The sequence below is a fragment of the Chionomys nivalis genome, chromosome 1 (genome assembly GCF_950005125.1).
Source record: "Chionomys nivalis chromosome 1, mChiNiv1.1, whole genome shotgun sequence".
Classification (NCBI taxonomy): Eukaryota; Metazoa; Chordata; class Mammalia; order Rodentia; family Cricetidae; genus Chionomys; species Chionomys nivalis.
Genome location: NC_080086.1, coordinates 22127073 through 22152118, shown reverse-complemented (window position 1 = coordinate 22152118; position 25046 = coordinate 22127073). Strand labels below are relative to the sequence as shown.

The 25046-nt window shown below is 43.4% G+C and overlaps 1 protein-coding gene across 1 annotated transcript in view; it reads left to right on the top strand.

The window, feature by feature from the left end:
* The window catches only part of LOC130886568 (C-type lectin domain family 2 member E-like), a 40499-nt gene that overhangs the window by 11122 nt on the left and 4331 nt on the right, over positions 1–25046 (top strand). Inside the window, exons 3-4 of the mRNA XM_057788494.1 lie at positions 6819–7003; positions 7556–7662. Of these exons, the coding sequence (XP_057644477.1) occupies positions 6819–7003; positions 7556–7662 (292 nt within the window). The remainder of the gene's footprint in view (positions 1–6818; positions 7004–7555; positions 7663–25046) is intronic.

Here is a 25046-nt window from a genome sequence, read left to right as displayed (position 1 = left end):
CAACAAAAAAAAGATGGGGAACAGAGGCAATGACCCACATCAGAGCACTGGACTGAACTCCCAAGATACAGTTGAAGAGTGGAGGGATTGAGAGTATGAGCAAGGAATTCTAGACCATGAGGGGGTCATCCACTGAGACAGTTTGCCTGAGCTAATGGCAGGTAGCTCACCAGCTCCAACTGGACTGGGAGTGAACGAGTGCCTCTCTATCATGGCTCTAGGGGACCCCTAGAGCAGTCACCCTCCCCCTCCATCCCTTTTTTCCTCCATAAACACACTTAAATCTGTCCTCTGGCTTCTACACTAGGCTTTCACATGCTAACCAAGGACAAGTCCTCAAAACATTTTGCCAAAAGTTGGGAGAGGACACCGTTATCTCCTGGTCTATTTCTTTAAACACCTAGAATAGTCACTGCAGGCTGAACATTTGCTGCTAGATCCTGGCCATAGCGGAACTGCTTATTCCTGAGACAATCAAAATCTCACCTCATAGCCCCCTACACATGCTCAGTACACACTCACTACAGCTACTGAGATTTCCTAACTCTCCCTCCATCCAGAGTAAGGCTGTTTCATACTTACTAATATTAAATCACAGCCTCATTTTTTTTTGTGGTATGCCCACTATCCACCCCACAACACATCTCCAATAACCCCATCCACGTCCTCTTTCCTCCTTCCCTCCACTTGGAGACACTTGCCCTTTCTTCTAACCCTTTTGCCTATATATTGGATCATCTCCTGAAAAGCCCCAGATTGTTTTACAGATGGGAACATCCTAAAATAAACCCAGCATGGTCTTGAACTCACAAATTCCAGCTGCTTCTGCCTCGTGGTTGCTGTGATTTAAGGTGTGCACCACCACTGCCTGTTCTGTTCTTTTTCCCTGTTATTTCCACATTTCTTTGTCTTCCCAGCTGTCTCCCTTCTAATTCTTTGAGATCTTCTCCCTTTTATTTCTTCCCTGATGTTCCCTTTACATCTTTCCTGATTATTCCATCTCTTATTTTTATTTTCCTCTTATTCCTGGTATACCCAAGTCAAAAATTCTCTTCTTTTTTATTTCTTTACCTCATATGAGTGCTCTGTCTGTCTGTATGTAAGTTTGTGAAGAGTACAAGAATAAGAAAATAAAAATGTAGATCCCAGAAATAAGAATGTAGAAATAAAGAAATATAAAATTATAAATCTAGCAGAATGAGAACAGACTGTCAGCAGCTTTCTCTGCAGATCAAGGATCAATCATTCACAGTGAGCTATTTTCTTAGAGGCATAAGAAGCCTCCATCAGCTTAGGTTGCTTCATTTTACAACTTGCTGTTCTATTTACAAGACCAGAGCTTCTCTCTGCAAACTGAGAGTAGTGTCCTGGCCATCCGTGATACATGACAGATATGAACTGCATTAACTTTTAGGAGACAGAGATATGTGACCTCCAGGTTAGGCACTGTTTTTGTTATGGGAAATTGGCACCATCAAAGAGGAGGCATGAGGCTCCAGTATACATTGCCTGAAGGTACCAGGAGAGACAGTGGGTAAGGTACAAACACTTGTTTGACTAATGAGCTCTGATAAGGGAGGTTATAAAGTATGGCAGTCTGTATCTGAGTTTTACCTTGAGATAGTTTGAAAAGCTTTCTGCTATCATCTAAGTTCCCTGCCTAAGAACCCTAAGAACCAATCATTCTAATTTATTAAGCCTCTGATATCACTAGCAGTCCCTTTTCTGACTAATAGCTATAGACATCTGTTTTTTTTTTTTTTTTCAATTGGTGACTTTCACTGTAATCTCCTCTGAAACATATTTCATGATACCTGCCTAGTTATCCATTGACATTAGAACTCACTCACCTCCTTATGGTCTCTGTTGACTGACCTGCAGTTCAGGGCAAAATTATAAAAATTTTCAGACCTAATGCTTGGTGCCCCTATTATAAAAAGGTGTGTTTAGAAGCCTACCTTTTCCCACAGCCTAACAAACACCATCTCTGGCTGTGGTCTCAGCTAGCTGATAAACTTCTGTGCCCCATGGTGTTTTTATTTTTTTATTTTTAAGCTTGCTTCTGGTTTTCCTGGAATCTGGTTTCTGGAATAAAGTTTGCTTCTGGTCTACTAGACTTTGGTGGTCTGTCCCCATCTTTGCTCGACTTCCTTGGACCCAGCATTTGCTGTCTTTTGGCTTTCAGATGCCGTCAGTAAATTCCTTCCCGAGCATTTCTTCCCTCTGCTTCTCCCTCGCTCTCTGCCAGGCCACCCACACCTGAGAAGGCGACTGGAGGCTGTGGGTGGTGGCACAAGGCATGGACCAGATGACACACTGCCCATCGGCCATGGAGTGCAGCAGGTTGAGGTTACAAAGAGGCTTGAGTCACATAGTGCCTGGAGGCATGGTCCGTGGCTCCACACAGGGTTGGAATTGTGGGCTGAGACCTGGGTGAGTTGATCCCAAATGCCCAATATTGCTTTGGGTGGTGGCCTCAGGCATCAGTGGAGACAATGGCAACCTGCGGTCTCTCAGCCTGTGTAGAGCAGCTAGCTGCCTGCGTTTGTTCCTTGAACCTTGAAGTATGATTCACGTTGTGTGTGCATGGTGGCTCAGGTGTCTTGGCTCCAAAGTCTCAACAGGTCAGAGTTACTAACTGGGACACGGAGTTGGTAACCAAAGCCTGGTGAATAAGGGATCGCGAAGCCCGATGCTGTGGCCGTCATGTCTGAGGACTTGTCCTCCTCCATCAACAAGGACTACAAGAAGCTTCAAGAGATGACAGGTGAGAGCCCAGGGGCAAGGGGACTCTGGGCACAAGCCTCGGGGCACTTCCTGGGGTGGGGCTTCCTCCACAGGGAAAGGCTTACCTGAAACCCTTGTGTTCTGGGCAGAAAGACCTGTGGATGGGCGGCAGGCCACGTCAAGGTGGCAATGGGGCTTGTGGGCAGAGCAGTTTGTCCCTGGAATTGTGGACCATGGGCACTTCAGTCCATTCCTGCATCTGCACGACGACTCCTTCAAGTGTACCACAGCTGTCACCACACACAGCACTGGACAGTAAGTCTCGGCTTCTGGACTATGGACGTCATTTCTGCCCCTAGAAAGGTTGCAGCCAGTTTCTTTCAAGGGAAATTTTGTCTCATCCACCCTCGTGTTGTGGACATTTGCTCATCTACCCACATGGCATGGGATGTACGGTCCATCCTTCCATGAGAGTGAGATCTGAGATTTATGGGATCCTCAAGGTTAGGCAGTAGATTACTCTTACTTAGTTCAGTAACTAGAAGACCCTGGGTCAAGCTGTGTTTCTGGCATCTCTGGTCTTCTTTCCACCATGGCCATCCTTTATAGACCACGTCTTCTTTGAAGGAAGAAGCAGTCTTTCAGGTACATGTGGGTGATTGTAAAGTGGCTTTTTGTTGTAAGTTTCTTTTATTTTCCTTAAGTAATTCTCAAAGTTGGTGTTCTTATATTCGTATTTTACAGATAAAGAACAAGGGCAATGTCTCAGAATTATCTCCTCCGTGTCTTCTGAAAGACTTTACTGCTCCTATGCAGTGATCATCGTCCTCACTGGAGCTGTGATTGCACTTTCTGTCATTGTCAGGTGAGTGACATCTCCAGATCCTGCAGCATTCTGTCCACATCCACACTGTCAGTTACACTTACTGAGCCCTGTGAGCCAGGTACTGTGGGAAGGGCAGAGACAAAACACACTGGAAATTCCTGTTCTCTGGGAACTTAGGGTCCAGCACGAAGATGCAGTGAAGGAACAGCTCAGGCTGTGATGCGCACGGGAGGCCAGGCTAAGCATCCCTGGGAAAAAGCATTCCTCTAGAGAGATGCAGGAGACATGTCTACCTGGAGGAACAATTCAGGCAGAACACAAGAAAAAAAAAAAAACCCAAAGGAGGAGCTTCAAGGAAGCTGCTATAGCTAGGAGCAGGGAGGGCAGTGAAGAGCAATATGGTTGGGGAAGGTATAGAACACCCCACCATCCCATGACTTATGGTTTCAGTTAATATCTTCACCTATGGTCTGAAAATATTAAATAGAATGTTCCAAAAATATGCTGTTCCTGAGCTTTTAGTTTTAGATTATTCAGAATAATGTGAAAAAGTCTTGTATAGCTTCCCTGCCATAGCTGGAATAATGATTCATGATATTGTTTTATATAATCAATTTTAACCATGTCAGTGACTAATACACAAGTCTAAATATGGACGAGCATTTGCCCACAAGACTTAGTATGTATAATCTAAACTGTCACATGTCTCTAAATAACCGTCACCCCCAGTTCCTGTTACATTGATTCCTTTCATTAAAGCCTCATGGTAGTGTGTATAAGAACTGGGAACAGCTACAACAAATTGCCCTCCACTAAAAATAAGTGTGAGAGTGTCATTTCTAGTATTTAACATTTCTTATCAAATCATTTATTTCTATCCTCAGTAGATCTTCCAAAGAGTCGTGTAGTCATTCTAGCTTGTTAAAGGAAGAAAAAAGCAAAGTTATGAAAGAAAAATGTTATTTTTCTAAACAGTCCTGCATTCAGAAATTCTTACACACACACACACACACACACACACACACACACACACAATCACTCTATTGTGATAGACTCACAAATGAACATATCACACTGCTCCATTAGCATAGCCACTCAAACACTGGTCAAGTCCCAAACCCCATCCATCTCACTGAACTTCCACCCTGGTATAATAGCCATTCTGACATCATGATCTTTGGTTATGGTTTTAGATTTCCATTGTATTTACAATTTTACATGCTTATCAGCCACAAATTAGAAGAAACAACAGTAAAGTTAAAAGTAGAAAAATAATGCTCTTTATAACTTTTTTTGTGTGACTTTGGGCCATTTGCTGCATCCTGTCCTTCCTTGTCACCTTACATCAATCTTCCTTATTCTCCTGTCTATGTGTTACACCGTGCCCACACTCACAGCTCTTCACACTGTGGATCTCAGGCTGGGACAAGCATATGAGGGAGTGAATGGGGTCTCTTTCTTTCTGGGCTAGTGTGACATTATTTAATATTATGCTTTGTAGATCTCCCACTCTTCTACAGGTTTCAAGTTTTCTTTATGTCTGAATAACTTTCTGTGTTACATATGTATCACATTTTCATTACCTGTTCATCAGTTGATGGACATCTAGGTCAGGTCTGTTTTGCTGCTATTGTACATGGGGCATCAGTAGACATGGATGTGCAGGTCTCTGTGTTATGGTGTGTGTTCTTTCATATATGCCCAGGAGTGGCATAGTTGAGTCACATAAGGTCTGTTTTGTAACTTTTTAAAGGAGCCTCCATACTGGATGTTTCAGTTTATACTCCCACCAGCAATAAATAAGTGCCCCTATTTCTGCAGAGTTCTGACATCTGCTGTGAGATTTCTTGATAATTGCCATTCTGACAGCCTCTAACGAGAGCCAGCACACATTCATGTGGATTTGATGAATGTATACATGATAACAGGAAGGCCTTAATCAAAGTTTTGGTATCAAAAAATTATTTGACCATGCCTTGTTTGGCATGCTGGTATTTGTCCATAGTTAAATCCAGAGAAGTGAGGAGTCTTTATTTGGTCATTACAAAAGTAGACTGTCTTCTCATTCCTTCCACTCTTTAGCTGGGCTTTGGCAGCTCAGTCCAGTGTTCCAATGTGGTTTCTGTTTTTGTTTTTGTCAGTTGCTGGATGAAAGGTCTATAGTGATATTTAAGATATTCATCAGTCTTACTACAGGGCAAATCAAGATTGGGCTCCTCTCCTCTATTGCTTAGGGTCTTAGCTCAAGTCAGCCTTGTGGATTCTTGGGAATTCCTCTAGAGACTGGTTCCTGCTAACCCTATAATGCCCCCCTCAATCAAGATATCTTCCCTTTGTCTTGTCTCTGTCATTCCTCCATCTCGACAATCCCATTCCCTCAATTTCTTCTCAACCATCCCCTTATCCACTCCTTTTCATTTTTCATCTTCAGTTTTTCCCTCACCCCCATGCTCCAAGACCATGATGGGTTCACCCACTGAAACAGTCTACTTGAGCTAATGGGATCTCACCAACTCCAGCTGGGCTGGGAAGAAACAAGCATAGGACCAAACTAGTCCTTCTAAATGTGGCTGACAGACTGAGGGGTCACTGGCAGATTTATCCCTACTCCATGTACTGGCTTTTTGGGAACCGATTCTCTTTGGATGCATACCTTACTCAGCCTGGATATAGTAAGGAGTGCCCTGGACCTTCCTCAAAGCAATGTGCCTAACCATCTCTGAGGATTGGAGCAGGGTGTGAGGGTGTGTGGAGGGAATGGGAAGAAGAGAGTGAGTGGGAACTTGGATTGGTATTTGGTTTAAATCTGATAAGTTAAAAAAAAAAAAGCAAGATGTGAAGCAGGATTATAGGAAAGGAACCTGTAGGATTCTAGCAATCAGGAAGTCCTCATGGGGTAATGACTATGATTTTGTTCAGGGTATGGTGTCTTTAGTCCCTGCTCTTAGGAGGCACAGCCAGGTGGATTATTACAAAATCCAGACAAGTATAGTCAAGTATAGACAAGTATAGTGAGATTGAAGCCTGGCAGAAGGACATAGAGAGATTCTGTCCCCAAACTCAAAATACAAAGAAAAGAAACATTTCCTTAGAGTCCCACATGAAGTTTCTTGGTGGGAGATCACCATGCTAGGAGGAGTCTCTTAGTGATCAGTAATGAAAGGTACAGTCTAAATACACACCTCATAACAGAGATTGAATGGTTAGCCAAAGAGACAAGACACAGAAATGTTTATGATATGTAATTGCACTGTGTACATTCTAGTGAGAAAGACAGAAAAGGCCATTGTGAGTCCTGAAGCTGGCTATGTTACCTGCCCAAAAGACTGGATTGGATTTGGAAGTAAATGTTTTTATTTTTCTGAACACACAAGTAACTGGACATCTAGCCAGACCTCCTGCATGGAGCTGGGGGCCCATCTAACTCACTTTGACAGTCTGGAGGAGCTGGTAAGAAAGGATCGGGAATTGGTTTGGTGTTTGACCTCCTGTGGAATATGTATTGCCTTGAGATAGAGAGCTTAAAGCTGGAACATGAGGAAAGTTCCCACCCTAGGAATTGGGGTACATGGGATACATGTTAGCATGTGCCATTTGTGATGCTAACACATGTGACTGTATTCTTGAGACATTTCAAAGATATTCTCTCTTGTAATGCTGATAGTCAACCTGCATTCATATATCCAGATATATATTTGACTGAGAATCATCTTGGTCATGCAAGTGCTTGTCCGCGCCAGCAGGTGTTGCAAACTTAAGGTGAAAACTGTTACTAACTTAAATACAGACTTAACTAGGGACTTTCTCAGCCTCAGAAGGAGGGGTGGTTGTCTGTGTACTATGGGATATAGCTTTAAGTTGCATACACTGAGAATTGAGACTCCAAGGTTGATGACCCTCAGTTCAAACCTACTGCCATCCAGAGAGAAGGCCATAGAACAAAGACTCAAGGCTCATCTGAAACTGAGAGACACATATATTTGCTGTCTGTGTTTTTGACAGAATTTCCTGCATAGATACAAGGGGGATTCTGCCGCCTGGATTGGCCTGCACAGAGAGTCATCAGAGCACCCTTGGATGTGGACAAACAACACTGAATATAACAACTTGTATGTTTTCAGAATGTTTCTCCTTTTACTGTGTTCACGTGTTGTGACTGTGTGAGTTGTGGTTGTGAAAGGTGAAAGGCTGAGTCATGTGAACAGAAAAGGGAGAAACCCTTGGGCTGGAGGTGTGTTACATGCAACCGCCAGTTCCCAGTAATTCCACATCCCGTCAAATTCACATCTGTCAGAGTCACCTAGTGTTATTTCACTCCAGATCTTTAGCCTGATGATGGCATCTGGGGTAGATGCTGTCTGCTCTCAGCACTTGGAAATCTCTCCTTGCTGCTAACTACCCTTGTGGGATGCAGACCGAACTGCTGATGGCCACTAAGGGCTCTGAATCCCCAGAAAGTCACTGCACAACTTGCTGTAGGACTTGTCACACAGCTGTGTGTACAGCCGCACCTGTCGCAGAAACAGACTCCTGGGGCATTGGGAACCTTCTCTAAAGTCTCATCGTCAAAGAGCACCCAGGACAGCACTTGAATGTGAGCATAGCCATTTTGAACAGACCCATTTCACTGGAACAGTGAATGTCCATCAGTAAAGACCTTTAGAATTTACTAAGTGCATTTTCTCCCAGTTTCATACATGTGAGAAATACTTCAAGATATAATTGAAAACCACCCTTGCGATGCTACCCATGGCTGAATGAAGTTCATGTGAACATGGCAAGAAACTCTAGTCTAATGCTTTGTACACACAGTGTAGGGTTCAACATGAATGAATCAGAAAGATTTGGTCACCAAATGGAACCCTGAGAATGGAAAAGTCACTGGGTGTAACTCTAGTGCTGGTTGTTTCTCATGGCCTCTGCCTTTCTGTGATTCTTGCTATAAACAAGCAGTGGACACGAGTGAGATATCATTGCTGGGGGAATGCAGTGGCTGATGCTGCAGACATTTTGTTTGTTTTTTGTTTTAGGGTGCCCACCCGAGGAGAAGGAGAACATGCCTACCTGAGTGACAGTGGGATCAGCAGTGGCAGGGACTACATAAGTAGGAGGTGGATTTGCAGCAAACCCTACAGTTATATTTAACAGTTCCCAGTAGTCTCACAGCTTGTGTAGAGAGTGTGTCAAAGTCGTCACAAGAAATCTGTAACATGTTATCTAAAGTTACAGCTTCATTTCTTTAACTCATGAAATTTTATCAAAATCAACTCATAATCTGTGCTGACATCAGAGATGAAAACTATCATAGAGGATTATACTTTCGGGGACTTGGGAGACTCTGCTGATTCTAAATTAAATAAGTGCTTAATATGGCTTTGCACTCACATCATAAACCTGAATTACAATCACATCATTCAGTAAAATAAGATTTCTCTGTGTTCTATTCATAGTTCATTTAGTACCTGTTTTGTTTCAATCCATTCTATTTCAAATTTTATTTCACTATTTCTCGAATATGTAAATACTTTCTCATATTGAAATTACTTTGTGTTTAGCAGTTTTAATTATGTTATTTACAGTACATGTTAATCCAAAGACTGGGGGAGAAATATCATTGACCCAAATATTCATGACCAAATTAATTAATTAAAGCAGGCTTTGTTATTTGTATACATGAACTGCCTCCCCAGAGGTGGGTTTGAGAGGTCAGCATGGGAGGTGAGGGAGACAAGATTTTTATAAAGATCAGGGTAGGGAGTTTCCAAATGGTGGACTTGACAGGTGAAAGACGTGGGGTTACAAGAGCAGAACATAAATTACACAATAGTCCAACACAGGCTCCTGAAAGACATGACTGAAAAGGGGGGCATATCAAGGTAGTCATTAGCTTCAAGGAGTCAAAAGGTGGTAAATAGGTGTTCATGTAACCTTTTAAAACAAAGATAGGGTTACAAGATGGTTATAAACAACATTTGGAAACAAAGACCTGGTTGCCATTTCTGGAACAGATCATACAGAACCATTTGTAGCTAGGCTTACAGGTAGGCATAGCCCAATCCATGAAAATAGAGGTTTAATCATAAACAGGAAGGAACCTGGTGAACTACATCCAGATTCCCAAATATTGTTTATAAATGGTCTTTTACATTTAAAGGAGGATATGATATAGATATGAATAATTTACATTGGTATAAATCTTGATTTATTGATATAAAGTTAAGGTCACTCTTGTTATATGTATATTTCTGCTCTTCATTAAGGTATTGTGATTGTGTAGTTCATTTAAAAATGTAATTTATAATTAGGAAATGTAGGTTGTTAATGGATAATCATTGATAATAGTCCGACTTGTAGTTATATTACTTAGATTTTCTAGATGTGCATTTCAGATGGATAGGCGTTCTTCTTATCTTTCAAAGACTACAGAATATGACACTTAAAATGTTTTAATAACTTAGGACTTTTCATGACACACATCTGCTCCTGGAAGCACCAGCTACTTCAAGAGGAAAATGGGCATTGAAGAGGCTCCTTATGGAGTTTGCTAGTCATTTGGGCAGGAAACTGCTCTTGCCTGGACTGCTTCACTGGACATGCAGTACCCACAGAGAGAGGACTGCTGAACTTGCCTAAAAGTGAGATGATCCTTCGGGGTTTCTGCTTGGTGAAAGAGACTGTGAGACAGATTGTACAGGACACAGAAAAAGTGACTAAACTGTCTTTAAAATCTCCTGATTCATGGAAAAGTCTGCTGGATATTATGGGCCTGTAGGCTGAAGACGGATGCCCCAACGGTACAAAATAACTTTGGGTGACACTCCAGGCAGCCAGCTGTTTCTGTCATTTCTAGAATTTTGGAAGTTGCTTACAATGTACTTCCTTTTTACTTAGGTAATATTATATCCTTCTGGAGTTGAAGAATTGATATTTATAGTTTTCCTTTGTTATGATAAAAGGTAAAATAGATATTAATGTTGTAACTGTAATTCTTGCTTGATAATTGTTTTGTTATTTGTAATTTTATTATGTTAAAGTTAAAGCCTTCCTTTTTATTTAAACAGAAAAGTGGAAATGGTGTAGAATGTCCTCCTGTTTATGTGTTGCTTTCATTGGTTTATTGGTTTATACTTAAGCATGACATACTCAAAAAAAAAAAAAAAACTGCTTGGCCTGATAGGGCAGAACTCGGGTAGGCAGACAAGACAGAACTAAATTCTGGGAGAAGAAAGCAGACAGTTGCCATGGAGCTGCCAGGTCAGACATGCTAAATCTTTCCCGGTAAGCCACAACCTCATCGTGAACACAGATTAATCGAAACGGATTAAATCAAGATGTGATTGTAGGCCAATAAGAGGCTAGAGATAATGAGTCAAGCAGTAATTTAATAAATACAGTTTCTGTGTGATCATTTTGGGTGTAAGCTACCTGGGTGGCCAGGACAAACAAAGGGCCCAAATCTAACATGAACCTATTTTGTTTTTGCTATAAGATGGCTTTTAAGCCTAAGATGGAGGCAGGCTAGTTCTTCCTACACTTCATCCTATGTCTCAATTCCCCCTCTTATCTGTGATTTCATTTCTCTGAGAGACAAAGAACTTCATTTGCTTCCTGAATGGCTATTCTACTCCAATGGGTGAAGTTAACCAGCCACCTGACAAGTGGGATACAGTTATAAGTGGACTTATTGGGAACAGCCAAGGATTGAAAACAGAAATTCTTACTCTTTAGTTTCAATTTCTGTCTTCCTGTAGCTGAGAGGTCAGTGCTACAGAGCCTGCCAAGTTTTCTGTGTGACTGCTGAAGTCAGAGTCATCACACCAGAGCTCCTGCAGGAGGGATGAATAGGTGTGCATTGAATACAATCTGAATCAAACTGAAAGGGCAAGAGGAGCCTCACAGAGGAATCACAGATGAGCTGAAGCTCGTGAAAGTTAGATTCTCACAGTGGGTCTCTCTCTGCAGTAGAGGAGATGCTTGGGGACCTCTGTTATATTAATAACTCTTTTGGAGTATGTCATGCTTAAGTATAACCGGGCAAGAGAAATGGGCAGTGAATTAATTATGAGGCCTGAGTCATAGTTTTTGTTTGGTCAGTGAATAAAGTGAGGACATGACCATTTCCCTGTAGGTTTGAGGGGAAGGTTTTATTGTAGATGTGAGGAAGAGCACCAGAGGCATCTGGAAGAGTCCACAGTGGGGAGAGAAAGGAGTAGACTAAACCTGACCAGCAGATTCCACTTGGCCTTGAGAGAATAATGAGCAGAGGAGAGTGAGAGAGGAAGACCAAGAGAGGAAGATAAAAGAGAGAGCATGGCCAAAATGGTAGGGTTATGTAGGAATGAGAGGCTGGGAAAGGGAAACCGATGAGCTGGAGTTTAGAGTAGGGGCCAGGGAGAGAGGAGCTGAGAGGATTCACAGGTCCTGAGTGAGCCTGGAGACCAGCATGCATTGCGGGATGGTAGTAGCATGGAAGTCTGTCATTTGTCCTGAGTTTCTTCTGGACCAGAGAGTTGATTTATTTGAGTTGGGGTTTTCTTTGTTTTTTGTTTTGTTTGCAGTGTGTGTGTGTGTGTTTAATTTGTGTGTTTGTGTGTGTGTTTCACTTTCTAGTCTACTCTTTCCAGTAATATGCAGTTACAGGAAATTGCTGTGGACCATGTTCCTTACGTCCCAGAACTAAGGAAACTCTAACAGCACAGCTCTCGATGTGCACAGCTAAGGAAGTTCCCTGTGGGCTGGGGCCTGGGGTTTTCAGATCCAGTGTGGTTCAAAGGGAAGGTGGGGAGTGGAGGTGCAGTGGAGGTTGAACCCCACTCCAGCAAGTTCTCTGGCATTTATGGTTTGTGGTAAATTATGGAAAGGAAGGATCTTCTGGGATTTCTGTTTCAGTCTACAGAAAGGAAACTGTCTTCTGGATTTTGAAAATGGTTGACTTCACTCTTTTATTTTTATTTTATTCCCACTGTCCTTACTTTAATTTTTCTTTGTGCACTTGCTTGTTTTAGTAAAGACTAATGAGTATCCTGGGAAACAGTCTCTTACAAAGCAAAGAGGCAAGTTCGCGAGGAATGTGGATGATTTTCATGTAAGCAAAATATTCTGTAGCTGCTATTAGGTTCTTTTATTCCTCTTTCTAAAACTCCCTGTTCTATGAGAAAAGCCAGTGCTGACAAAATATATCATACCATTTTATCTAGTGTGTATATACTTAAGATTTTCCTTTATAAACACTTTAAATTTAAATTTTAAAGAAATAGTAAGGAAAGCAAGTGAGAACAACTCCATATGCGGGTAAAGAAACAAATAACTTTCAGCAGTGAAACAGCCTAATGGGTTTTTATTGGAGACATTGATAGTAAGAGTGGCACATTACCTAATTAGACATTAGAGACGCTAGGAGAATTCTAATGCACTGAATACAAAGGGCATCTTTGTTTAATGTATAACTGGAAGGAAGGAGGGAAGACAAAGAAAAAGCCTATTAAGTCAAACATATCTGCCATGCACCATTTTCCCTTGTCTGCCCTCTGTGCGCAGGCACCCAGTTCACAAGCTTCAGGCAAGGGGGCTGGAGGTTAAAATACACAGACGCACACAGACAGAGAGACAGCGACAGGGGTCATCCTTGAATTCCCCAAGAATGCCCCCTTTATTGTGTTCAGGGGGAGATTATATAGAGATAGCCACGCCCCAGCTAAACCCACCAGCGACCACTCTCCTGCCATCAGGAACTCCTGAAGGTTTCGTGCTCAGAGCAGTTGTAGGCACTCCGATCATGGGATTACAAGAAATTCAGGTCCAACAGCAACGACGAGGAGCCACAGGAGGAGATAGGTGAGAACTTGCCCGCGGCCATCAACGGGGATGATGAAGAGCAGCATTTGGTTGAAGGTAACAACCGAGGGGCTATGCGCAGGCACTCTGGGCACAAGCTTCAGGCACAGGGCTAGCGCCTGGGGTGGGGCTCCTTCCGGGAAAGACTTAACTGAGACAGACACATCCTGGGCAAAAAGGCTTGTGGATGGGCGGCAGGCCTGGTTAAGGAGGCTGTGGGATTCGTGGGCAGAGCAGTGTCCCTGGGATTGTGGACCATGGGCACTTCAGTCCATTCCTGTATCCACACAGTGCACCGCAACGACTCTAGAGAAACTTCAAAGGAGCATCAGCTAACCATCAGTTTTCCTTTACACACAAGAGAGCCATTTAATTTCATTTCATAAGTTTGTTTCTTCAAGGTGGATACTGGTTCCTGTGATTAATTCTATAAGCTACATGACCAAGGAACTCTGCCCTACTTTGGGTGCAGGGACAAAATTTTCTTGATAATCAGCCTGTTTTTCCAGGGGCAGAATTCATGGGTCGATAGTGCATTAAACTTCCTTCTTAGTTTCCATCCTTGGCAAATCTCACCTCTAACAAAGGGGAAGCTGACTTTTAGTCTATGTTTGCCTTTTTTGTATCTCTTATTTTGGAGCACTTGGCCAAATAACCAAAACCATTTCCCTAGTCATCTTTATTGGTCTAACTGAAAAGGTCCAATTAAATCATTGATTTAACTAATCATCATTGCGTTCATAAAATCAAATCATCAGTGATCTCATAAAGATCATCAAGTAAACTGATCAGTGAGGAGTGGAATTTAATGCCACCAAGGGCAGATACACGGAACATGGCCACAGGAAGCAGGAGGAAGTACTGCAGAAACAGGCATTCTGGAGACAGTTGTCAGTTTCCCACCCTCTGGGGTGGGTGGGGGGGCTTTGCTGAACAGCCCTTCTGAGTTTGTAAAGCAAAGTAGGTGTCCGGATTCCTAGAGGACTGGTTGGAGGAACCTGGACATGCCCAGGCATGTCGCTGCTATCCAGTACCCCTAAAGTGACCCTGCTCACACCTCCCCTTCACCTTCTTTTCTGGGCTCCCACAGTGGACCTCCCCTCTGCTTGCTTTCTCATCCATAACCTCCAGGTTGTCAGAAATTCTCCCCTTTCCTTAGGACACAGGTGCACTCCTTCAGGTCTTAAAGGATTGTGTGGCACCAGGGAACAATCTCTTTCCTACTTTACCTAGTGCTGCATCCCAGGATTTTCAGTAGGTCGGGGATGGGAGACTGATCCCACCTCTAAATCCATCTTCAGTTTCAGGTTATGGTAAATGATGGAAAAAGGACATTGGAGATTGCTATTTTAAAACCGTATCCTCTCATTTTGGAAAGTTTCCATTTCATTCTTTACATCTCTTTTCCTTTAACTTAAAACTTTTAAAATCCATTTTACGTGTATGTGTGTTTTGCCTGTTTGTCTGTGCACCACATGCATGCCTGGTGCCCACAGATATCAGAAGACGGTGTTGAATCCCCTGGACCTGGACTTAGGCAATTGTGAGCCACTGTGTGGGTGCTGGAAATGAACCGAGTCCTCTCTCTAAAAGGGCAGCAAATGCTCTTCACTGCTGAGACATGACAATATCCCTACTTTAATATTTTTGTTTAGGAATAGAATATTTCTTGAAAAACGGAGTTCACAATTATTGTTAGATCAATGGTCTAATGGCAGCCTCAGGAGATCAGGCTAAGTTCCTCTAGGTGGACAGGTCCCTGATGTGGTGGAAATACTGGTCTGGGAGGTAGGGGACAAACGGAAGAGGAAAGCCTTCTAACCAGGCCTCTCTTGAATCCCTGAGCCCTAGCCCATGCCATCTAGTGTACACCTAAAGTGCCCCCAGCTCTTACCCAGGATTCTCAAAAAGACTGAAGAACCCACCGTCCTTATGGTAGAGCAGCAGGTCTCGGTCTGTTTTGCTGTCCCCAGCTTTGAGTTATGGCTAGGCCCTCAGGTACCACCAAGTCACTTATTCCTCAAAGTAGCCAAAACACCTACTATTCTGGGAGAAATTACAAATATAAAGATTTCCTTCCTTCTTTGGACTTATCTATGGGCTGAAAACTGCAGCTAAGTTCTCATGGCAATGGGCGGAAGTCCATAAAGCAACTGACTTAGGTGAAAGTTGGGGACCCCAGCTCTCTCAAATTCTCTGCAGCTTCTCTTACGTTTTCACCTCCTCTGACTAATACCAAAAGAGAAAGCTCATGAACAATACTACTGTTTCTCAGCGAAACCAAGTACTTCTGAGGGATTAGGGGCTAGAGAAATTCTGTGAAGGCCTTAAGAGAGCCCATGACTAAGCAATAAAGATGGTGACCTTCCAAGATGGCGGCTTCTTCATCACCTTCCAGACCTGAGACCAAGCCTAGGGCTGCTTAAAACAAAGGCCTGACAAGCTCTTTCTCCTGTTAATGGGGCCCCCTGCTGGTAAAAGACTGAACAGCCCATGGTCAGAGTAGAATCTGTGTTTTGATTGACACATTAAAATTAACATGTTCATTGTTTCATTATGATGAATATATTAGGAATCACCTCAGCTATTTTTAGAAACACCGTGTTATTGTGAACTGTACTCATCCTACTGAGCCTTTTAACACCTGATCTGACACCACTTTATTGTAAATATTGTCTACTTCCTCTCTACCTCCCCAAGAGATATTTGTACTTGATTGTGTATTATCACACTGTTCACAATAACCAGCACATGGAACCAACCTGCATCTATCAGTGAATAAATGAGGAAAATTGTGGTCCATCCTCCCAAATATAATGCAGCAATAAGAGACGATGGGGCAATGTCTTTGGTGCTATCATGGGTGGATCTGGTGACAGGTTGAGAGAAATTAGTCAGGCATTGAAAGTCTAATACCGCCGCATCAGTCAGAACTTGCTAAAATCAGACAGCTGGATTTGGAAAGATTTTCTTTTTAAAACATGATGCAAAACTAGAAATCACAAGGAAGCCTATAAATTCAGAAGCATGAAAGCACAACACAGTCAAACATTATACAAAGAAGTTGTGAAAAGCTGACAGGAAACTTGTTGAAAAGTGAGAAGAGGAAGCAAGTTGTGGCAGTTGGGGTTTCTTTTCAAAGTGAGCTGGAAGGAGACTTTTCTATGGCCCACTGCCTTTAAGCTTGCTTAAGCTTAGTATAGGAACAGGAACGTCTGAGTCAGAAGCCTTTGGGACATTTGGGCTGGTAAAGTGATGTAAGAACTAGGCAGTGTACAGGGCATGGTGGGCCAGATGAAGGTGGGTGCAGCCCTGGGCACCTGGGAGCTGCCAGAAAGGCTGCAGGAGTGGATTAGGGCATGGCGGGCACAGGCGGTAGGCCAAGATGGCCCATGGTTTCTATTATACCTTTCCTTGGATGCTGACCCAAATCCTAAACCTGCTTCCTTTGACTCACTAACAATCTCCATCTCCTGAAGACTTCCCACCCCATGCTTGCAGATTTCCATGGCTGATCTTGACTGCTTCCCTGATCTCTGCAAGCAGCCCTTTTACACTGTCACTAGCTCTCTCTATAATGCCCCCAACTAGGTGTTAGTAAGCCCAAGTGTGTTTATCAACTGGACCAGGACTTCCAGATAAACACCTAGGTTGTCAGGCAAGGTGGACCTTTAATCCCAGCACTCTGGAGGCAGAGGCAGGGGGATCTCTGAGAGTCTGAGGCCATCCAGTTCTACAAGAACTAGTTCCAGGACGGGCACAAAAGCTACACAGAAAAACCCTATTTGAACAAACAACCAAACAAACATACAAAAGAAAACGGAAAACAACAAAAGAAAACCACCCAGGCAATTAATTGTTCACACCTTCCCTGTGGGTGCTCAGCCATTCACAGGCCATCACTCCATCCCCTCCTCTGCTGCCATCTTTTCTATCTATGACCTTAAAGATGCCTTCTTAACTATCCCTCTGCACCCATCCTCCCAAGCCTCTTTTGCCTTCACATGGGAGGATGTAGACATTCTGCCTGCCCCGCATCTCACCTGAATGGTTTTGCTCCAGGGATTCGGAGACAGCCCCCACTACTTTGGCCTGGTCTTACAAAAGGACCTCATCAACCTGGACTCGTCCCCTCATCTCCTTCTCCACTATGCAGATGATCTCCACTTATGCCTTCTCCACAGACCAATCTCCCACACTCCATGACCCTTCTTAACTGGCCTCTGACACCTATAAGATTTCCAGAGACAAGGACCAGATCTGCCAGCCATCAGTCACCTATCTGGGACTCTAATCTCAGGAGAGGGAGAACTATTCCCAGAGTTAGGTTAGAGGAACTCCTTGCCTTCCCCACCCACAAACCAAATTTGAGCTTGTTGCATTACCAGGCCTCTTTAATTCCTCTGCATAAGGACCCTCAACATTTCCCTTGCTGCTCAGCCTCTCTATCATGGCTCTAAGGGGCCCCTAGAGCAGTCACCCTCCCCCTCCATCCCTCCTTTCCCCCATAAACACACTTAAGTCTGCCCTCTGGCTTCCACACTAGCCTTTCACATGCTAACCAAGGACAAGTCCTCAAAACACTTTGCCAAAAGTTGGAAGGGGACACATATTACCCCCTGGTTAATTTCCCTAAATAGCTAGGCATAGTCACTGCAGGCTGGACATTTGCCTCTAGACCCTGGCCACAGTGGATCTTCTTATCCCTGAGACAAAGAAAATCTCACCCCACAGCCCCTACACATGCTTAGTCCACACTCACTCAAGGGCCTCATCAGCCACTGAGATTTCCTGACTCTCCCTACATCCAGAGCTGCTCCATACTTACTAATAGTAAATCACAGCCTTGTATTTGGGCCACGCCCACTATCCACCCCACAACACTTCTCCAATAACCCCTCCAAGTCCTCTGTCCTTCTTTGTTCCACAATGAGACACTTGCTCTGTCTTCTTATTCTTTTGCAGTATATTGGATCACCTCCTGAAAAAGCCCCAGATTTTTTCCAGATGGAAACAGCCTAAAATAAACCCCTTACTCAGCAGGATGTGCTGTACCCAAGGGAACCCTGCTGCCGAGGGGCCCAGCCCCTACCAGACTCCCAGGAAGTCAGAGAAACTGGAGAGGAGATGTGGGTAGATAAACAATTGAACAGATGTCCAGACACACACGGGAACTGTATCTGAGGGCCAAAGCTTAGTTTATTTTGTTTTTCTCTTTTTTGGTTGCTCTTCCTCTTCCTAATCTTTTGTTCTAATTTATTTATTTACTTATTTATTTATGGTTTTTTGAGACAGGGTTCCCTTGTATAATGTCAGGAGCCATTTTCCAGGAATGATGGCGGGGACCATTGTCCTGGGGATGTTTGTGGAGAGCCCCACACCCCAACTGTATTGAGAACTGTTTGTTGGCAGAGCCCACCCCACACCCAACTATCTTGAGAGCTATCTGTTAGCGGAACCTGCCCTGCATTCCAACTATCTAGAGAACTGTTTGTGGTTGGAATCACAAAAGGAACGATTTGGCTTGCATAGAGAACACTAGGTGTGTCGACTCTTGACCTCGTGATCGAGGACTCGTGACCAAGTGTTGACTAGTGACCATTGCCACAAGATCCCTTCCTGCCCTTTCCATGCCTCTGCCCCCCCATCCCAACCCAAATTCCTCATCCAGGGGCTATATAAGCCACAACCATTAGGCTAATAAACGGAGACCTTGACGAGAACTCTGCTTGGTCTCCTCCCTCTTTCCGGCCCATGTCTTTTCAGATAGCACCTCTTCTAGGACCCTGGAATAACTGACCTGCCAGGCGGGTTACAACCCTAGAATAACTGACCAGCTGGGCGGTTACAGTATAACAGCCTTGGCTGTCCTCGAATTCGATCCGTAGAATAAGCTGGCCTTGAACTCACAGAAATCCACCTGCTTCTGCCCCCCGGGTGCTGGGAATGAAGGTGTGCACCTCCTCTTGTTTTCCCTGTATTCATCTTCTCAGCTGTCTCCCTTATACTTCTTTGAGATGTTCTTTCTTATATTTCTTCCTTGATGTTCCCTTTATATCTCTCTTTATTCTTATTTTTCCTATTTTCATTTTCCTCTTATTCCTGTTATACCGAAGACAAAAATTCCATTCTTTTTTCACCTCATAGAAGTGCTCTGTCTGTATGTAGACCAGTTTACTGTCTTTTGACTTTCAAATGCCCTCAGTGAATTAATTCCTTCTCGAGCATTTCTCCCCTCTGCTCCTCACTTGCTTTCTGAAAGTTCAGCCACACCTGAAAAGGCAGCTGGAGGCTGTGGGTGGACCCAGTGGCTTCTGGCCAGAGGACAGCCCTTGCTGACAGCCCATAGGCCTGGACTCTGGGCACAAGCCTGAGGGCACTTCCTGAGGTGGGCTCCCTCAGCGGGAAAGACTTACCTGAAACAGATATGTCCTGGGCAGAAAGGCACATGGATGTTCGGCAGGTCACAATGTAGCACTGGGGTTCATGGGCAGAGCAGTGTGTCCCTGGGATTGTGGACATGGGCACTTTAGTCCATTCCTGCATCCACACAGTGCACCGCATCGAATCTAGAGAAACTTTAAAGGAGCGTCAGCTAACCATCAGTTTTCCTTTACACACAATACGGTCATTTAATTTCTTTTCACAAGTTGGTTTCTTCAAGGTGCATACTGGGGCCTGTGACTAATTCTGTAAGCTACATGACCAAGGAACTGTGGCCTAAGTTTGGGTACAGAGACAAAGTTTTCTTGATCATCAGTCTGTTTTTCCGGAGGCAGAATTCATGGGTCTATATGTGTGCAACTTCCTTCTTAGTTTTCATCCTTGACAAATCTCACATCTAACAAAGGGGAAGGTGACTTTTTGTCTATTTTTGCCTTTTTTATATCTTTTATTGGAGCAATTGTCCCAATAACCTAAACCATTTTCCTAATCATCTTTACTGTCTTAACTACCTGTATCTTTTAGGCAAACTCAGAAAGTTCAATTAAATCATTGATCTAACTAAGCATCATTGCTCCCACAAAAATAATCTTCATTGTCATCTGCAAGTAAAGTGCCCAGTGAGGAGTGGGATTTAATGACACCAAGGCCAGACACAGCAGGAACAGGGCCACAGCAGTCAGGAGGAAGGACAGCAGAAGCAAGGGGCATTTTGGAACTCAACCCCACCTCCTCCCTCCCCTCCCTCGCCCTCCTCCCTCCACTGGGATTTGCCTCTTCAGGGTTTAGATTTACTATTCAGTCATTTTAACTCCACAAGCTCCCTTGCTGACTGTAGCTCCTCTGACATGGGCTCTGGCAGAACCCCACGAGTCCCACAAGCCCACACTTAGTAGCAGCGAATCCCTACCCTTCACACAGCTTCCCAGAGGCAGAACTAAGTGTTCCTACCTGGGCTCTCGCACTTGCTTCCAGTCTTAGAGTCAACATATATACTGGTTTCAAATACATCTGCAGCATAGCACATGGAACACCTTACTCTGGAGAGAAAGGGGTTTCCTAAGAAAAGGAAACATCAATAATGAACTCCCTTTTCATACAGAAACAAAGCAGTTCTCCTTCCCAAGTAGCCATTGCCCACTGCAGGTGACAGCAAAAAGACAAATGATTCTTTTCTCAAAATCAAGCTGACCAATGTCCCAACAAACTGCCCTATCATATCCTACCTCTGCTCCAACAACAACAACACCACCATCTCCAAAGCCAATCTTGTCCATTCAAGACACTGCTTCCCACAGCTGTCACCACACACAAGGCACTGGACAGTAAGTCTCAGTTTCTGAACTATGGATGTCATTTCTGCCCCTAGAAAGGTTGCAGCCAGTTTCTTCCAGTGGGAATTTTGTCTCATCTACCCACATGGCATGGGATGCATGGTCCATCCTTCCATGAGAGTGAGATCTGAGATTCATGTTATCAAGGTTAGGCAGTCGATTACTCTTAGTTCAGTAACTAGAAGACCCTGGGTCAAGTTGTGTTTCTGGCATCTCTTTATGGACTAGAATTTTCTTTGAAGGAAGAAGCACTCTTTCAGGTACTTGTAAGTAATTGTAAAGTGTATTTTGTAATAAGTTACTTTTATTTTCCTTAAGAATTTCTCAAAATTGACATTCTTATATTTGTATTTTACAGATAAAGAGGAACAAGTAAAATGTCTCAGAATCGTCTCCCCCGTGTCTCCTGCTGGCTTTGCCGCCGCTGGGCAGTGATCATCGTCCTCAGTGGAGCTGTGATTGCACTTTCTGTGGCTCTGTCATTGTCAGGTGAGTGACATCTCCAGATCCTGCAGCATTCTGTCCACATCCACACTGTCAGTTACACTTACTGAGCACTGTGAGCCAGGACTGTGTGAAGGGCAGAGACAAAACACACTGGAAATTCCTGTTCTCTGGGAACTTAGGGTCTAGCAGGAATCTGCACTGAAGTGACAGCACAGGCTGTGGTGTGCACAGGAGTCCAGGGTCAGCATCCCTGGGAGGAAGCATCCCTCTAGAGAGATTCAGGAGACATGTCCAACTGAGGGAACAATTTAAGGCAGAGGGCAAGGAGAAAACACTCAAGTTGGAGCCTTAAGGAAGCTGCTGCAGCTAGGGGCAGGGAGGGCAATGAAGAGTAATATGGTTGGAGAAGGCGCAGAACACCCCACCACCCTATGATTCATGGTTTCAGTTAATATCTTCATCTATGGTCTGAAAATATTAAGAAGAATGTTCCAAAAATATGCTTTTCCTGAGCTTTTAGTTTTAGACTATTCTGAATTCTGTGATAAAGTCTTATGTAGCTTCCCTGACATAGCTGGAGTAATGATTCATGATATTGTTTTATAAAATCAACTTTAACCACGTCAATGAATAATACACAGTCTAAACATGGACAAACTTTTCCCACAAGACTTAGTATGTATAATCTAAACTGTCATGTGGTGTAGTAGGAGCTGCGGGCTGTGTTCCTGCCGCCCCAGCTCCTGGTCATCTGGCTAGCTTATGCCCCAAAATAACAACACACAAACTGTATTCATATAAACACTGCTTGGCCCATTAGCTCTAGCCCTTACTGGCTAATTCTCATATCCCGATCAACATATCTCTAATAATCTGTGTAGCACCAATCTTACCAGGAAAGATTCAGCATGTCTGACCTGGCAGCTTGCCTCATCGTGTCTGACCCTGAGAGGAGCTGCCCTGCATCTGAGCTTACTTCCTCTTCCTCCCAGCATTCTGTTCTGTTTATTCCACCCACCTATGTTCTAACCTATGAGGGCCAAGCAGTTTCTTTATTATTTAACCAATGACCTTCCTCCATCAATGTGGCTCTAAGTAACAGTCACCCTCAGGGCCTCTTGCATTTGTTCCTTTTATTTAGCCTCATGGTAGTGTGTATAAGAACTGGAAACAGTCCAAACAAATTGCCCTCCACTAAAAATAAGTATGTGAGCGTCATTTCTAGTATTTACTATTTCTTATCAAATAATTTATTTCTATTTTCAGTAGCCCTTCCAAAGAGCTATATAGTCATTCTTACCTGTTAAAAAAAAGAAAAAGGTAAACTAATGAAAAAAATTTTATTTTTCTCAGCAGTCCTGCATTAAAACTTCATACAGACACAAACACACACTCACACACATACACACACATACACATATACAATCACTCTATTGTGATAGATTCACAAATGAACACATCACACTGCTGCATTAGCATAGTCACTCCAATGCTGGCCAAGTCCCAAACCCTGTGCATCTTACTGAACTTCCAGCCAGTTAGAAAAGTCTTTCTGAAGCCATCAAACTTTGCTTATGGTTTTACACTTTTACTGCATTTATATTTTTTATACACTTATCAGCTAAAAATTAGAAGAAACACCAGCAAAGTTGAAACTAGAAAAGCCGTGCTCTTTATAACTTTTTATGACTTTGGCCTCTGCTTTAATCCTGTCCTTCCTTGTCACCTATGTCACCCTTCCTTGTTCTCCTAAGTGTTACTCTGTGTCCTTCCTCACAGCTGTTTACACTGTGTGTCCCAGGCTGGGACAAGCATATGAGGGAGTGCATGGGGTCTCCTTCTTGCTGAGTTTGTGTGACCTTATTTAGTATTATACTTTGTAGATTCCCCACTTTTCTACAAGTTTCAATTTCTTTATGTCTGAATAACTTTCTGTGTTACACACGTACCACATTTTCATTATCTGTTCATCAGCTGATGGACATCTAGTTAGGTCCATTTTGCTGCTATTGTACACGGGGCAGCAGTAGACATGGATGTGCAGGTCTCTGTGTTATGATGTAGTGTTCTCTCACATATGCCCAGGAATGACATAGCTGAGTCACAAAAGGTCTGTTTTAACTTTTTAAAAGAGCCTCCATCCTGGATGAATCAGTTTATACTCCCACCAGCAATAAATAAGTGTCCCTATTTCTGCAGAGACACTTATTCTGATATCTGCTGTGAGATTTCTTGACAATTGCCATTCTGACAGCCTCTAACGAGAGCCAGCATATATTCATATGGATGTAATATATGTGTACATGCTAACAGGAAGGCCTTAATCAAAGTTTTGGTATCAAAAATTAAGTGATCATGCCATATTTTATGTCCTGGTGTTTCTCCATAGTTAAGTCCAAAGAAGAGAGTAGTTTTCTTTATTTGGTCATTACAAAAGCAGGATGTGAAGCAGGATCATAGGAAAGGCACCTGTAGGATTCCAGCCATCAGGAAGAGTCCTCACAGGGTAATGACTATGATTTTGTTCAGGGTATGGTGTCTTCAGTCCCTGCACTCAGAGCAACAGCCAGGAAGGTTACTACAATATCTAGACACATATAGTCCACAGAGTGAGATTCAGGTCAGGCAGGGGCACATAGAGAGTTTCTGTCCCCATACTCAAAATACACAGAAGAGAAGCATTTCCTTAGAGTCCTACATGAAGGTTCTTGATGGGAGACCACCATGCTAGGAGGAATTTCTTAGTGCCCAGTACACACACCTCACAGTGGAGAGTGAATGCTTAGCCAAAGAGACAAGACACGGAAATATTTATTAACGATACGCGTTTGCACTGTGTTCATTCTAGTGAGAAAGGAAAATATGGCCATTGAGAGCCCTGAAGCTGGCTATGCCACCTGCTCAAGAGACTGGATTGGATTTGGAAGTAAATGTTTTTATTTTTCTGAACACATAAGTAACTGGACATCCAGCCAGATCTCCTCCATGGAGCTGGGGGCCCATCTAACTCAAGTTGACAGTCTGGAGGAGCTGGTAAGAAAGGATCGGGAGTTTGTTCTTTGCTCCTGTGGAATATGTATTGGCTTGAGATAGAGAGCTTAAAGCTGGAACATAAGGAAGGTTTCCACCCTAGGCATTGGGTACACGGGGCATATGTTGGCATGTGCCATTGTGATGGTAACACATCAGGCTATATTCCAGAGACATTCCAAAGATATTCTCTCCTATGATTCTAATAGTCAACCTGCAAGGCCAAACATACATTTGAGGATCGTGGTTGTTATGCAAGTCTTTGTTTGAGCTGGCAGGTTTTGCAAACTTATGGTGACAGCTGTTAATAACTGGAAATACAGAATTAACAAGGGACTTTCTCAGCCTCAGAAGGAGACAGAATGGCTGATGGCCACTAAGGGCTCTGAAACTCCAGAAAGCCA